This window comes from Petromyzon marinus, chromosome 29, assembly GCF_048934315.1.
Source record: "Petromyzon marinus isolate PM22_M1 ecotype Great Lakes invasive population chromosome 29, UKy_Petmar_22M1.pri1.0, whole genome shotgun sequence".
NCBI lineage: Eukaryota > Metazoa > Chordata > Hyperoartia > Petromyzontiformes > Petromyzontidae > Petromyzon > Petromyzon marinus.
In genome coordinates, this window is record NC_133695.1 from 4171762 (window position 1) to 4188136 (window position 16375).

Consider the following 16375-nt stretch of genomic DNA (forward strand, 5'->3'; position numbering starts at 1 on the left):
ACCTGACGCCTGCTGCTGCTGCTGTATATTTGGAGTTTGCGTGGATTTTTCTCCGGATCCTCCGGGTTTTCCCTCCACATTTAGAAACATGCTTTTAGAGTATTTGGCTGCTATAATGAAAAATAGCTATATAGCTCAGTGGGCCTTATCTGGTGAAATAAAAATGTTTGTTAAAGTTTGACCGCGTCTCAAAACTTTTGTAGAGTAACAGGGGGGGGGGGGATATATTCATTGTATTGTCTCTTTGCGCGAGTCTATGGGTCCTTGCGTGAGTCTAAACAATTCAATAACTTTATTTGTAGCGTCTATAACTCTACTTACCCAGGCTAGCCACACCGAGACGTAGTCCACTTTTTAAGGAGAGTCCTGCATTGGGTTTCTTTTTACTTAAAGATGTTTTCAGCCAATTTATGATGAGTGTTTAATGTGCACGTGGGAGGACGCCGGATTACCTGGAGACAATGCACGCGTGATGGAAACGGATGGCGATTAGCCCACTTGTTGTACTGCCTTCTCCTGGTGAACCAGGGTATGGCACCTTCTCGATGTCCATGGGATGAGAGTTTTCTCAACATCCACCAAACTCTCGCCTCCACGGTGATGTTGTGTGCCACGCTTACAGCGCCACTTAATACATTATTTAAAGGTTAATTATTGAGCTAGGACTCGCTGATAACATCGTTAATCATCGCGCAACGTGTTGAACAAGTGTGACGTTTACCTTTGTTCATCTATATTTGTAACTGTGGTTCGGCTTGATCCTGCCACAGGAATGTGGAATGTCCTATGACACAGAGAAATCGCGTCCCTGTCGCAAGGGTTGCCTGGACCTAAGCGTGAGAGCAGAGCAGCACTATCAGAAGACCTGACTAGGGATGAAAGATTGATCGATTTCAAATCGAAATCAGAATTTGAAACAATGCGATTAGCAAATTGCAAAGGCTGCGATTTTTTGCGATTTGAAAAGTCCTATTGCTTATTGGAATTGTTTCATTTTTTATTATTATAACTTAATTGATTTAACTTAACAATTGTCCCATGTTTGATTGTTCTATTTAATAAAAATGTTTGAATAAATACATGTTGGAACAAATTCATATCTTTAAAGTTCTCATTCTTGCATTAGAATATATAGAGCAGTTCATATTTTTTTATTATTATAACTTAATTAATTTAACTTAACAATTGTTCCATGTTTCATTGTTCTATTTAATTAAAATGTTTTAATAAATACATGTTGGAACAAATTCATATCTTTAAAGTTCTCATTCTTGCATTAGAATATATAGAGCAGTTCATATTTTGATGGTATTACGTGGTAATGCTCCATCACATGTTTTAAATCTGTTACAGAGTGAATATTGAACTGCAGCTTGACTTTAAAAAATGTAATCGCAAATCAAATCGCAATATCTGTCAGAAAAATCGCAATTAGATATCTGACTCGCAAGCCGAGGCAGATCAACAGAAATATATTCCAACAATCCAATACAGGCAAACGACTTTCACCAAAGTATGCCAAATACATCAAACCCAGACGACCCGCACGCACGTGGCAGAACAAACACAATAGCACAATGCAAACACGGAGTGAAATTAACTCGGGTCAGGCAGAAACACGAGTTGAACAACAACTATTCCGCTTAAACTTTCCAAACAGAGGAACCCTGCCAAGTAACCGGGTGGATCTGTAGATGCGAGTAACAGTGCAAATCGTTGAAAATCTACCATTGGCCGAGGTCCTGCCCATGCCATTGCGGGTCGTACGAGTTGTATGACCACACTTCGCCACGCTGGTCAGGGCAGATCGTTGAAGGCAGGGAGCACAGAAGAACAGTACAACAATGGATTTTGCTGCATTACTCTCTGCTGCCCACCAGGTAGTCTCACAGCAGCCGAAAGCAACCTGTCATCATGCACGGTGGTTGCCCTATCCAAGTGCTATCCAGGCTGAAGGGCTGCTTATAAAGTAACCATGTGAATTGAGTCAATGAGTTAAATGGCAAGGGCAGTGTCGGCTGGTGAGTCGAATTTTTTGTGTGGCACGGAAGCCAGAAAGGGTCGGGAAGCCAGCAAAAGATAAAAAGATTGGCTGCTCACAGACAGAGCTTGTGTCTGTCCCACAAAGCCACGATATTAAGTTACCTATCCATGACTTACACACCGTGGCTTCTTTACAGACTAAATATTGTAACATCCCCATGGGTTTTCGTGGAGCGATCGATTACAGATTTGATTGATGCCCAGCACTAACCCCCTAACCCTTTCCCAGTGCACATGAGTTTCATCATCATCGTTATCATCATCATCAGACATCTTTCCACTGCTGGATGAAGGCCTCCTGAAACCGTCGATATCTCTCACGGTCTCGCGATGCAATAATCCATCTAGCTCCGGCACGCCATCTGATTTTATCGCTTCATCTCCACGTTGGACGGCCCCTCAGGCGTGTTCTCCCCCTTCCTTTTGCTGCCACCCTGTCGTTAGTTTCAACCGCAGACCTTCATCCTTTGCAGCGATGCATCCTGCTTAGGCTCAATTTTCTTTCACGGTAAATATGACGTCTCAACTTCTGGGATGTCCTCTAACCCACGTGTGTGTTTCCCCCACCTTTATTCCCTTCTCCCAGCGTAATTCCAGGCGTGCACCTTTCCACGCTTCTGTGCGCACTTTGCCCACGAGTGCAGCACGTCTTAATTAATGCATGAACTGCCAAGCAATCCACTCATCGTGCGCCCTTCCCTTTGTGCCCCCCCCCCACCCACCCACACAGACGCCCGAAGAGATTGAACGGCTGACCGTGGACGAAGGACTGAGTGACATCGAACGTGCGGTGCATCTGCTGAGGTGGGAACTTACATGCAGGAACCTGTCAATAAAAGGACTCGAGCCTCGACAGTGGCGTAGCTATCGAGTGGGTGTACAGGCGGTGCAGCTGCACCGGGGCCCACACGCCAGAGGGGGCCCAGGCGCCAGGCTGAGGAGGGGGGAATGATGAACATGGCACTCCCTCCACCACCACTTTCATTTCTTGCACCAGTGCCCATGCCACTGCCACTCCGAAGCTAACAAGAGCATGTTATAAGAATGCAATGATTCACTCCCCAGGTAATTTGAGGAATTGTCATGATTCAGGGTCACCAATCAACTCCATTTTAAAAATATAGTTTGAACGAAGTCGCTTTTTTTATATTACATCGGATATGTTTCATGTTGTTCGTTTGATTAGCTTAAAGGCATTCATATATCATTTGCAGAAATCATAGATTATAATCGATTCTTAGAGGTACGAGCTGATGCATGCATTGCGAGCAAAGAGATCATCACGACTATGTATATTTTCACGGTTGTGCTATGTAGCTTGCAAAATTAATCATTACATGCTTATAAAATTACTTTGCAGAAGAATGACTAAATTACCGCGCAGGATAATGACACTTTTGGCAATGCAGTGAAAGCAATTCCCTTACGAAGGGTTGCGTACACAAGATGCATTCATCCGAGTGGAACAGTATAAGCTCATTTTGTCAAGCACTCCAGTGAAGTAACAATTCATTGTTGGTGATTGTAGTTTGGCTAAAACTGAGACCACCACTTGGACATCAAACAAACGTGAACGCCAAATTATTGCATGCTCGTGCTCAAAATAAGCTGCCGTCACTGACCATCTTCACTTATAGGCAGCAGTGGAAATTCCACAGTGCCATGTTGAGGAGAATTTTAGCAACACAGCCACTACTGTTAATTTCCCCATCAAGTGGTGCAGCAGCCTCACCAGCTGGTGCTTAATTTACACACCCCAGAGCGTTGATGATGATGATGATGATCATCATCAAGATCAGTTCTTCATTTCTCACGAACTTTTTTCTCAGACGCTGATGGACTGGAGTAGGTAGCGCACGACAAGTCGCCACAGCCATAGGGAGAGGGATACTCAATGTGGCGTGTCGGGTGCAGAAATATTTTCCAAGTTGCTGACCCAGATGGATATGGCTGAAATTGCGCCCTGACCATATTATAATAATGATTAACTTGTTGATGATGATATGGTTGAGCCAACTCTGGGCAGGTCTTGAACTTAGCTCATAAGTATTGTGTATGTTTATTATAACCAATGTGTTGTGGTGGGGAGGTGTTGCAGTGGTTTGCATGCCACATTAACCCAGCCACAGCTTGTGCCAGCAGCGAGTGATGTTGGTACATCAGTCCTGTGATGTCCCCTTTCGCCAACCTGCATGGTGAAGTATGGCCAAACAACCACTATAGTCGAGGCCTACATCCAGTCGTGGAATTACGAAGAGGTTGTAATTTGTTTTCATTTTTATTATTTATTAACAAGGTGTTATAGCATTGTTAAAACCCCTATTGGCACCGCCAATTCCCACCATTGACTACCGCCCCCTCCAACGCTTCACCAGCCACCTACCCTTTGTGATTTCTTCACTACCACTGCTCAACCATACCCTCAAAGGCAAAGATCCCCCGTATAGCCTTAACAGACTGTAGGGGCAAGTGCTGTTTGCGATCACCTATAAAGACCGGCACGGCACACGAGGGGGTAGGTGGCCAACACCACGCCCGGCCGCCTTTGTCTCCCTAGTGGCGATGTTTAACACATCGCACCAGGTACTCATTTGAGGCTGAGTCGACCTAAGGGCAGCCCAGGACCGGTTCAGATAATCGTCACTGGCGTTGACCGTGAGCTGGGAATGGAACCTGTGTTGCCAGGTTCCTAGCGCAGGGCGCTAGCTACTAACACTACCGCTCACCACAAACACTCTATCACACAGACACGTGTTTGTGTGTGTGCACACGTCCAACCCTCAGCCTATGCCCCCCCCCGTCCGCCACTCTGCACGTGACTGCGGCGTCTCGTGGCGTTTCCCTGGTGATGCGGTCACGTTTCCCCCACCCCTCCAACACCACACACGCGCGAGCACCCCGGTACACTCACACTCACTCACTGTACGTGCCACGCGTGACTCGTGCTCACGCACGCGTGCACTCAATTGTAGTAGTGCACGCACCTGTGCCTGCCAAGCGGACTGATTTGAGGCAGCAAACAGATTATTTCGGTGGCGATGCCACTGCTGCTTTGCAGTGCACAGGCCCAAATTAACAGTAAAAAAACAAAACAACTAAACGCGTGTGTCAATAACACTGTGTTGTGTCCCTAAAAGGGGAGAATTTGTATATATAATAGGTGACATGGCAGGCAATGGTCCTTCATAGGACATGCATAGACATGCCAGGGATGGAGTGGACAAAAAGAGGTGGACACTGCACTTTATACCATGTGTGCCACGGTGACGAGATTTTTAAATACCTCGCCTGATATATTTGGAGTTTGCGTGTTCTCCCCGTGGTCGTGTGGATTTTTCCCTGGGTTCCTACGGTTTATCCCTCCACATTCAGAAACATGCATTTAGAGTATTTGGCTGCTATAAATTTCCACTTGATAAGCCATCTTTTATACTCTGTTTTTTTTCGGTAAAGTCACGTAGGTAAAATAAAATAAAAGAAAACTAAATTAAATCACGACGTTTCGGAGGCAACACAAGCTTCCGTCTTCAGGTGGAACAGTCACAGCAGAATATCTGTGTCAAGTTTACCTACGTGACTTTACCGAAAAAACCAAAGAGTATGAATCCTTGCAGTCACGAAAGCTTCAAATCTAGTATCCATCTTTTGTTGAGATATTATTTGTGGCCAGGTCACTTCTGAAAAAGAGCTATATAGGTCAGTGGGCCTTACCTGGTAAAATAAACAATTATTTAGTTCAATATTCTTTGGGTCTTTCGGTAAAGTCACGTAGATAGGTTCAAATTTAAAAAAAAAAAAAATGGATCTTTTTACCGATCTACGTAACTTTACCGAAAGACCTAAAGAATATGAATTGCTGCAGTCATGAAAGCTTTAGGTCACTGTTTAGTTTTAGTTTCAATATAATTATAGGTATGTTCCAAAGCAACAATTTTTACATTGGAATATGAAGTTACCTATTCCTGGTATCCTAATGTTTGGCAAGGATGCACATAGAAACACATATTATTCAAGGGTTTGGGTCGTTGCAGTAATTTGTATATTCACAGTGCTTCTGTCAAGCCCGCTACTGCAGTAAGGGCTGGATCAGGTTGGTGCACCGCTTGTCTGCTTTGAGCATCATCACCCACACACTTCGGATGTTCCAGAATCAGAATCTTTATACTGGAGGAATCCGATGAGCTATGAAGTTATTTTTTACAGATGTCCAGGAGTTTTCACAGATGTCCAGTAGTTCATTGGCAGCGCGTGGCTGGATGGACACGGGGCTCACTGATATAATCCCTTGCGATGGTGAAACCCAACTTTGTCCAGCACGTGACGGCCTTAGAGAATCATCACGACCGACGGAAATGAGCAGAATTTTTTGTTAACGCGCGGAACTTTCCATTTCTCGTTTCATATATATTTTTTGGTTAAGCGATAAAATACTCGAATTCCTATAAACACCTGCAAGTGTAAACAGAGAAGCGTATTTATCTGATGCGCGTGTATACTTAGGCCTATGCCTTACACCACATCTCGAGCAGCGACTAAAAACAGCACACTTGAAGGCGCAGTCGCTTCAGCCGTTATCGCCTTCAACGGACTGGGTAATCGTGCTTGCACACAGCTGTGACAAGAGAGCTCAGCCGGCAACACCACCAGCAGCAGCCGGCAAATGCTGCACGGCGCACATCGGATTCTCCGGATAGTAAGACGCTCTGGAAAGTAAGACGCACTCCCGAAACTTGCGCCCCAGTGTCAAGAGAGTTGTGTTTTACCAGGTAAGAACTGGGCGCCTTTACACGGGCTCGTTTGCAAGTTACATCTGATCGACATGGTCATAAAAGTAAAATGAAGTTATTCAATGCTAGTCAAACGCACAGACGCACCCCCACCGGATGATGTAACGCTCCTCCAACTTTCGCTTTGAAATACATAACTACATGGTGGGGGCGGGGGGGCTGCATATTATAATCCGGGGAAAATGGTAAATGGGAAAGTGAGCGGCTCAAGTCAGTTACTGAAGAAGCTGGCAGCACGTTTAGCGAAACGTCGGACATCGCGCCGCACACACAAACGCGGCACGAATCCGATAAAGCCTTGGGAGGAGCCACCGCAGTGGCACGACCGCAAAGTCCCCGTGGAGCGGCCGCCGACTCTTGAGCCGTGCCCCCCGAGCGGGCTCCACACTCAGCGAGCAACAGCCACCGTTGTGAATAATGGATGGGACCGCAGCACTAAGCCACAGATATGCATTCTGTAATTAAAGTCGCGCTACAAGGGGCCACTTGAGATTCCTCTGGGGCTCGCAACAAGGCTCCGTGTTGGGTCAAACAAGACGGCTCAGCCACTATTTACCCCCCCCCTCCCCACTATCATCATCATCCGAGTTTGGCCAACACAGTAGTGTCATCGTGTGCGATTTGAAGGCGCGTAGTCAACTTAAGCCGCCTTTACATTGGCCTAAACGCCCCGACCATAATATCAGAGGTGGGTCCTCGGTTTTGCAGGGATACCTCTGATAGGGCCTTGTGCGCAGCGGTGTTGGTGGTGACTGGGGGTGGTGTGGTTGTAGGGTTGACAGCTGTGAGGTCAGATCTCGCAGACTAAGCAGGGTTGCGCTCGAAAATGGACGACGACCACGCATGGACAGGTTTCTCTAGGCTACAGTGTGGGGCTACATGGTGGTCAAACGGTGGGTAGTGCAGCAAAGTCCATTGCTGCACTGCACCTTAATGCTCGCTGCCTTCCCCAAACCGGCACTGACCAGCGGTGACGGTGTTACGGTCAAGTAACCCCCAGAACGATCTGCTGGGCATTGGGAGGCCCTCATCCAGCAACGGATTTGCAGAAGGCGTGTATACACGTACATTACGACGTGGGGAGGGGGGACACGTGGCGATGAGATTGTATAGCAGCGAACCCACCGACATTAATTAACACATCAACGTGCCTTGCCTGTCCCTCTCTTTCCCCACGATGTTATCTTTCCCCCTTACCCATTTCCTCCACCCAATGTGAACTTCCATGCCCTCGTTCGTGGTTCCCATCTGGGTGGGACAGCGAGCCCCAAATCTCCCTCCTTTATTGATCTTTGCGGCACCGGAATTTTTGCTCCCCCCCCCCCCCCACTTCATTGTGTGATCCGGTGCTCTGTACCGGGCTCGCGTTGAGTTGCAATATTTAAAAAAATATATCTAAAGAACAACAACAAAAATAGAAACGCATCAACGTGGACAAGCATTGAACGGTCCGAAACACTACGACACCCAAACGCCACGAGCGGTCTCGATTCGCTCCCCTCGCCTCGCCGGCTCCCATACGAGCAATAACCCACCCCGCCTGTACTGGAGTGTTCATACTGGAGGAATCCGATGAGCTGTAAAGCTCCTTTTTCACACAGATGTCCAGAAGGGGTGCGGGGTCAGAAGGTTACAACAAACAATACAACAAACACGATAGGAGTGCGAAATATAGCAAAGGTAAGCGAATCACTTTAACAAAATAAGCTGGGTTTTTTTTACCAGGTAATGCCCACTGAGCTATTAGCTTCTTTTTCAAAAGCGAGCTTGCCAAAAATGATAGCTGAAAACGCAATCATCCACCACCATCACTCCCTTTGTTACTCTCCCCCTTCCCCCAGCCCGGCTTTCTCCATCCATAACGCCCCCCCCCACACACACACACAAAAAGGTAGCAGCTCCGAGCAAACATCGCCACGTATTGACACGGAATCGCGGGCCAAAGCAAACTGTCGAGCATTTGGCGGCGGCACGGCCTGTGCATGCGAGATAGGGGCACCGTGAAACGGCAAATATCTCTTAATGGACCTCACTCACTCACACGGTGGGGGTAGGGGGGGGTGCGGGCGACGGTACTACCCAGGCTGGGTTTCCTGGGCAAATATATAATGAAATAACACCGGCTCGATAATGTGAGAATTGATTGTTTACAATTCCTGAAAATGATGCCAATGACATCATCATGTAGATGCTCACCCCGAGCCCTCATTACTTTGATAGTGCATTGTCTTTGAGCTGTACGCCTTTTGGCGTCATCTGGTCGAGCACCAATTGGGTCGAGGCTCAAAAGAAAGCCGTCCCTTGGTGTGGACCAATCAGTTTCAAGGACAATGCATATATTATCATAGTATGTTTTTTGTTTACATTTTGACTGCAGGTATTGTGGTTAATGCAGACATGAATCCTTGTAAAAAGGTTTCAGTTTTGTTGCCAGAAAAAAGGGAAAAACCCTTATTATTACTGCTCATAGACTCAACACTACCCAAAGACTTAACACTGCCCAAAGACTCAACACTGCTCATAGACTCAACACTACCCATAGACTCAACACTGCCCAAAGACTCAACACTGCCCATAGACTCAACACTACCCATAGACTCAACACTGCCCAAAGAATCAACACTGCCCATAGACTCAGCACTGCCCAAAGACTCAACACTGCCCATAGACTCAACACTGCCCATAGACTCAACACTGCCCATATACTCACCACTACCCAAAGACCCAACACTGCTCATAGACTCAACACTGCCAATAGATATTCTTGGTTCTTTCGGTAAAGTCACGTTGACGGGAAACAATAAAATAATAAAATATATAAAACAATAAAAATTCTCACGACGTTTCGACCATAAAGCAAACGGTCATAATCAGATGTGAAAACCAACGGCAAGAAACATTTGAAAAAAGTGGTGGTTTGTATTGATTTATTATTAAACGTTAGCACCACGGATAGCGATTTGACAGTTTGTTTAGAAGGACGAGGCCATCTATGTTCGGAAAAGAGGAGGGGGGAGACGAAAAATTAATGTATGCTGTCTGAAAGCCACCGTAAGCGTGAACAATCAATTAAGACCCGAAATGGTTGATCAAATCCTTCCAATGATTGCTAAGCCAGAATCCATCTTCTCGGTTGAAATTGTCTCGGTGTTTGTATATGTGGATAGCCTCATGAACGAATCTCTCATGGTAGCCAGATGGCTTACAAAGAACCTCTGTCTTGGAGAAGTCAATGTCATGTGAGCCTACTGAATTATAACAGTGATCTGCCACAGCCCGAGGTGTTGGTTCTACCGTGTTTAAGGTCTGCTTTGTGTTCACGAATGCGGTCCGAGACATGTCGTTTGGTTTCTCCAATGTAACTACTACCACAGAGGCAACTTAGTTTGTAGACACCAGGGTACTGTATGTCCGGAATCACATATTTTACAGACGGAACCAGATCACGGATTTTATGTAATGTGTTGAAACGGACCTGGATCTTGTGTTTATTCAAAATTTTGGAGATCTTTTTTGTGATCTCCACAATGTAGGGTAAAGTGATGGTTTTGAAAGGCTCCTCAAGAGGGTCCTTCTTCATGGTTTGAGTGATAGCTTTGCGGATTGTATAGTCGGAGTAACCATTAGCCTTAAGAGCTTGGTGTACGTGCTTGAGTTCACGGCCTATGTGTTCCTGGTCGGATATGCATTGGGCTCTATGGTGCAGAGTCTTGATGAGAGAATTCTTCTGTGATGGATGGTGGTGGGAATCCGGTTTCAGATAAGCATCCGTATGGGTAGCTTTCCTGTAGACAGAGTGGCTCATTGAACCATCAGGTCTCTTTTTTATTAGGACATCCAAAAAAGGTAGCTTGCCATCTTTTTCGACTTCCATGGTAAATCTGATGGCTGGGTGTATGGAATTGATGTGGTCGAAGAATTGGTCTAGAGCAGGCCGGCCATGTGGCCAGATGACAAAAGTGTCATCCACGTACCTCTTCCATAAGGTTGGGCGCAGAGTGGCAGTCTGGATGGCGTCAGTCTCAAATTTCTCCATGAAAATGTTGGCTATAACCGGAGATAGGGGGGAGCCCATTGGGGTGCCCTCAGTTTGTTTGTAGAAAGTTCCATTCCAAGTGAAGTATGTATTGGTTAAGCAGTGTCTCACCAGGGGGGGGGTACCTCAGTGTTTAGTCCTTGATGAACCAAGTCTTCAATGATTGCGATGGTGTCAGGTACAGGAACTTTGGTGAATAAGGAAACTACATCAAAACTGACAAGCAGGTTGTCTGGGGACAGGGAAATACCCTTGATTGTCGATACCAGGTGAGTAGAATTTTGTACCGCAGAGGTGGTTTTTCCAGTGAAAGGCCGCAGGATTTCAGACAGAAAACGAGTCAGTTTATAGGTGGGGGAGTTGATAGTAGAGATGATGGGACGAAGGGGTGTATCTACTTAAAAAAAAATACTGCCAATAGACTTAACACTGCTCATAGACTCAACATTGCCCAGATACTCAACACTGCCTAAAGACTCAATACTGCTCATAGACTCAACACTACCCATAGACTCAACACTACCTATAGACTCAACACTGCCATACACTCAACACTACCCATATACTCAACACTGCCATAGACTCAACACTGCCCAAAGACTCAGCACTGTCCACACACTCAACAGTGCCCATAGACTCAACACTGCCCATAGACTCAACACTGCCTATATAGACTCAACACTACCCATAGACTCAACACTGCCCATAGACTCAACACTGCCCATAGACTCAACACTGCCCATAGACTCAACACTGCCCATAGACTCAACACTGCCCATGGACTCAACACTACCCAAAGACCCAACACTGCCAATAGACTCAACATTGCCCAGATACTCAACACTGCCCAAAGACCCAACACTGCTCATAGACTCAACACTGCCAATCGATTTAACACTGCTCATAGACTCAACGCTGCCTATAGACTCAACACTGCCCAGATACTCAACACTGCCCAAAGACCCAACACTGCTCATATACTCAACATTACCCATAGACTCAACATTAACCATAGACTCAACACTGCCCATAGACTCAACACTGCCCATATACTCACCACTACCCAAAGACCCAACACTGCTCATAGACTCAACACTGCCAATAGATTCAACACTTCCCCTGTAAATTGAGCAGTCCCGCTCATTAACCTCCTTCCGTTCCTCTCTTCAACTCTCACCTCTTCTCCATCTCCCATTCTCTTCCCTCCCCTCGCCCCTCCACTCCTTCCCATCCTTCCCCTACCCTTTTGTGATCCCAAAGTACCCCTCAATCGCTGTCACTCATTCCTTAATCCTTGTAGCAAGCCCTGTCAACTACATAATCGCATTCTGTCATCGTTTTGTAAACTATGGCAATCGCATTGATTGTAGACACTCTACAACTGTGAATTTTATTAGATGATACATACACGTTACTTGTGCACTTACACGAATGTACGCACATGTGCACGTATGTATCTACATTCTCCTCTCCTAGCCTTTTGCCCGTGCAAGGACGGGTGTATTGCAGTAAATCTGAAATTTGCAAGCGAAAAGCTGACTGCGACGTGATATATTCATTGCATCAATGCGTGTGCAATTTGTAAGGCCGCGGTGACACAGACCTATTTCATTTAAAGGTTTTAATCCCTTGTTCATCATTACGTCCTTTTTACTTTGATGTCTCAATAGCGTTACGGAGATCACGTGACGTGAGGGTTCTGCCTTTGTCGTGAGGGTTGTGAGTTGACGCCGAGGAGAGGGAAGGAGGCGCCTTGCCCCCATGTGGAGTGACGTCACCCGCTAATTAATATGAATTGGGGGGGGGGGTGTCTATTTGGAGGACGTCACCTGTTAATGATTATTAATGAGGGGGGCTGTTCTATGTGGAGTTACGTCACCTGCTCATGATTATTAATGAGGGGGACTGTTCGATGTGGAGTGACGTCACTTGCTCATGATTATTAATGAGAGGGGCTTGTCGATGTAGAGTGACGTCACGAGCGTTAAGGACAGACATTCCTGGGTGATTCTAGTAGGTATCTTGTGGGGAGCGTTAGTGTGGCGGCTAGCGCGCCGCACTATACACCTGGCGTCCCGGGTTGGATTCCCACTCACGGCCAACACCATTGACGATTATCTGAACCAGTTCTGGGACTCCCAGAGGTCGACTCAGCCTCAAATAACTACCTGGTGTGGTGTGTAAACATCGTCACTGGGGAGACAAAGGTGGCAGGCTGTGGTGCTGGCCCACCACCGCTTCGTGTGCCATGCCGGCCTTCATAGGTTCTCGCTAACAGCACTTGGCCCTAGAGTATGGGGGATCTTTGTCTCCTCTATATAGTATTTGTTAGGCTTGCCTAGGTGAGTAATTGGCACTATTATTGTTGTTATTAAACGAACGACGTGACTCACTTTGGGTCTCAGAGTCTCGGGTGTCTCCTTTGAAACACGAGATACCCCGGGCAATTTACAAGATTGTCAAAAAGCAAAAGGGGAAATTATCGTAAGTCATCGACGGCCACTTTTTTTTGTTACATATATAACCTCACGGAGAAATCGTTTGAGCAATTCACGCCAGCGCGCGTGCAGCGCAAGGGGAAGCCGGGTTGGGGGGGGGTCGTGAAATTTACGGGAGGTGCGTCGCGTCGCCGCCTTCATCATTCACGCCGCTAAACTCGGCTGATAACAGACGGTCCAGACAGCTCCCAGACATCTCCGTGGCAACGTTAGGGGCTCCTAAAAACCCTGGGAGAGCTGCGGGGTCGGTGGGGGTGGGGGCTTCGGTTGGTAAATCAGCCGTGGCCGGCAGTGGCCGATGATTTTCAGATGACGCCTTTTGGCACCACTTGAGACTAGGCTCTAAAGAAAGCTGTCTCTGGTGTGGACCAATCAGTTTCAAGGAAAATGCATCATATATTATCAGAGTGTGTTTTTTTGTTTGCATGTTGGCTGCAAGTATTGTGGTTAATGCAGACATGTATCCTAGTGAAAAAGAAGGTTTCAGTTTTGTTGCCAGAAAAAAGGGGAAAAACCCTATTATTATTAAACAAGATACTTAGTATAATAGTAGGGTTTTACCCCCTTTTTCTGGCAACAAAACTGAAACCTTTTTACAAGGAATCATGTCTGCATTAACCACAATACTTGTGGTCAAAATGCAATAAAACACGCTCTGATAATATACGATGCATTGTCATTGAAACTGATTGGTCCACACCAAGGGACGGCTTTCTTTTGAGTCTCGTCTCAATTGGTGCTAGACCAGAGGACGCCAAAAGGCGTACACAGCTCAAAGACAATGCACTATCAGAGTAATGCGGGCTCGGGGTAAGCATCTACATCATTAGACCTCCTTTACCAGTACCAAAGTATAATAATAGGGTTTTTCCCCTTTTTTTCTGGCAACAAAACTGAAAAGATACTTAGTCTTTTGACGCGTGTGTTTAGTCTCTTTGTCATGTGGTCACGGCCAAGTTGCGGGGGGGGAGCAGGGGGAACCAAATCACCCACCAGAGTGTGGAATAAGGTGGGGGTGGTGCCTCTACCCCCCCCCCCTCCCCACGGCCCCAAACAAGTAAAGAAGCAACACTTCAACTAATGCGTAATACGAACAAAAAAGAACAGCCCGGTTCGTTCTCCCAGCGATTTGACGGAGTTCACCCAAATGCACCATTTCAACATGGACCAGCTCTGCGCCAAAATCGTCGCCTTAAAACCGTACCCCGGTGGCTGGCAGCAGTGGCGCCCACCGCAGCAAATCGCCCAAGGGCACGCGAAATAAAGGCCGTCCTTGCCGTTGCCACCACGATTTCCGCGCGCGCGTCGCGTTTTGTGATTTGGCAGTGGGGGGGGGGGGCAACTCCAGCACCCCCCCCCCCCACACATACACACCGCCCCCCCCCTCCCCCGGACCAAACAATCGAAGATCGTGTCTTTCTTCATTAAGCGCTCCCCCTCGCTCTGTGACATTTAACGGTGCGTTGAGGCGATGGAGCGGCTGATGCTCGCTGGGGAAAGGGTGGCGGTGATTGGGTGCTGCTTTAATAATTCGGACCGGCAGTCCGTTATTTGGGCTGTGAAGAAGATTGGTGTTTTTTTATTTTAAGCCTTTTGTAGTTCTGCAAATAGAGAGAGAGTGATCGCCTGCTTCATTTTGTTCGTGGCAAAAGGATGCAGAGCTGAGTGGACTTGCCAAAGACTGGTACCAGCAGTGTCAAGATCGGCCTCTATGGAGGAGGCTCGTGAAGGACACTACTGGTCAGTTAGAGGCAGTCACCCTCCAACAACAACGGATGGCAGAGGAGCGATGCTCACACCAACAAGTGGAGCGCCAGGTGGATAAAATATGGCAAGTTGGCACAGTAGGGGGCACAGCTGGTGCATCTGCCACTCATTTCAGTCAGTCAACCCATTGCACCTAGGTCTCTCCCGTGACCTCAGCGGGCCTTCGACACTTCACGTGGCCTCAAAGTGCACCTGGCCTGGCACGGGCGCCGCGGTGATATCACTATCACTTAGTACCGTTATTGGTACCCTGCACGTCCTTCTTTCTCAATCCACTGCTGGATGAGGGAACCCCCCCACGCCCTGCGGATTGTGCAGGTCATGTGACCGCAACTTCACCGCACTGGTCGGGGTTGGCTCCGTCGAGGGTGGGGAGCACTCCCGTGGGAGCGAATCACAACACAACAATGGGGTTTGTTGCACTGACCCCCCCCCCCCCACTTTGCACCCACAGCATAGCCCCTCAGCAGTCGAAAGCAACCTGCTCAGCATTCATCCAAGCACGATAATCCAGGCTTCGGAGGCATTCCAGGTGATTAAGGTTCAGAGGGTGGCTCTATATATAAGTGCACAAAAGGGCCATTGACAGTGCGTGGAGTTGTTTTTGCACTCACCCAATGGAGTGAAAACAATGTGATGAAACGGTGCAAGTAAAAGTAATATATTTATCGCAACGATGCAAATTGTAAGGTCGCACCCATTACACACAAAGTGCTTGCCACAAATGAACCACAATACCTTGCTGATCTTGTCAAGGAGCATAAACCATCACGCAAACTGTGGTCATCCTCGTAGCGGCGTTTGGCTGGCCATCGAACAAAGATGGTCACTGCATCGCGTGCGTTCAGATGCGCTTCTGCGGCCGTCTGGAACGCTCTTCCTTCCGATTTTAGGAAGCCATTGGAGCTATGCAACTTTTAAATCATCTAGTTTGAAAACGAATTTCTTTAGAACTGCTTTTTGTGTTCAGTTTGTTGCGCTCCCCTGCACCTCCGATTAGCACGGTTGGCTACGTACGGTGCGAAAGAAGTTCAACAAACAATACATACGTAGTGCACGTCAGGGGTGGTAGTTTTACCTCTTTGCGAATTTTGTTCCCAGACTGTTGCGCTCAGCTTCGGGACCAACATTTGTTAATATCGCCGATGACGCGGCGCGGTGAGTTTTTTTAAAATTTTGCTCCGTGGGGCGCCGGCGTCCAGGGAGATTGCGCCGAGCTCGGCACGATGAAGGGTCGCGCTATC

At 47.2% G+C, this 16375-nt stretch overlaps 1 protein-coding gene across 2 annotated transcripts in view; it reads left to right on the forward strand.

Annotated features, from left to right (window-relative positions):
- Positions 1 to 16375, forward strand: part of PPP4R4 (protein phosphatase 4 regulatory subunit 4) — a 60415-nt gene that overhangs the window by 5393 nt on the left and 38647 nt on the right. For both annotated transcript variants that reach the window (XM_032962920.2, XM_032962918.2), the window contains one exon: positions 2774 to 2847. In XM_032962920.2, coding sequence (XP_032818811.1) covers positions 2774 to 2847 — 74 coding nt within the window. The remainder of the gene's footprint in view (positions 1 to 2773; positions 2848 to 16375) is intronic.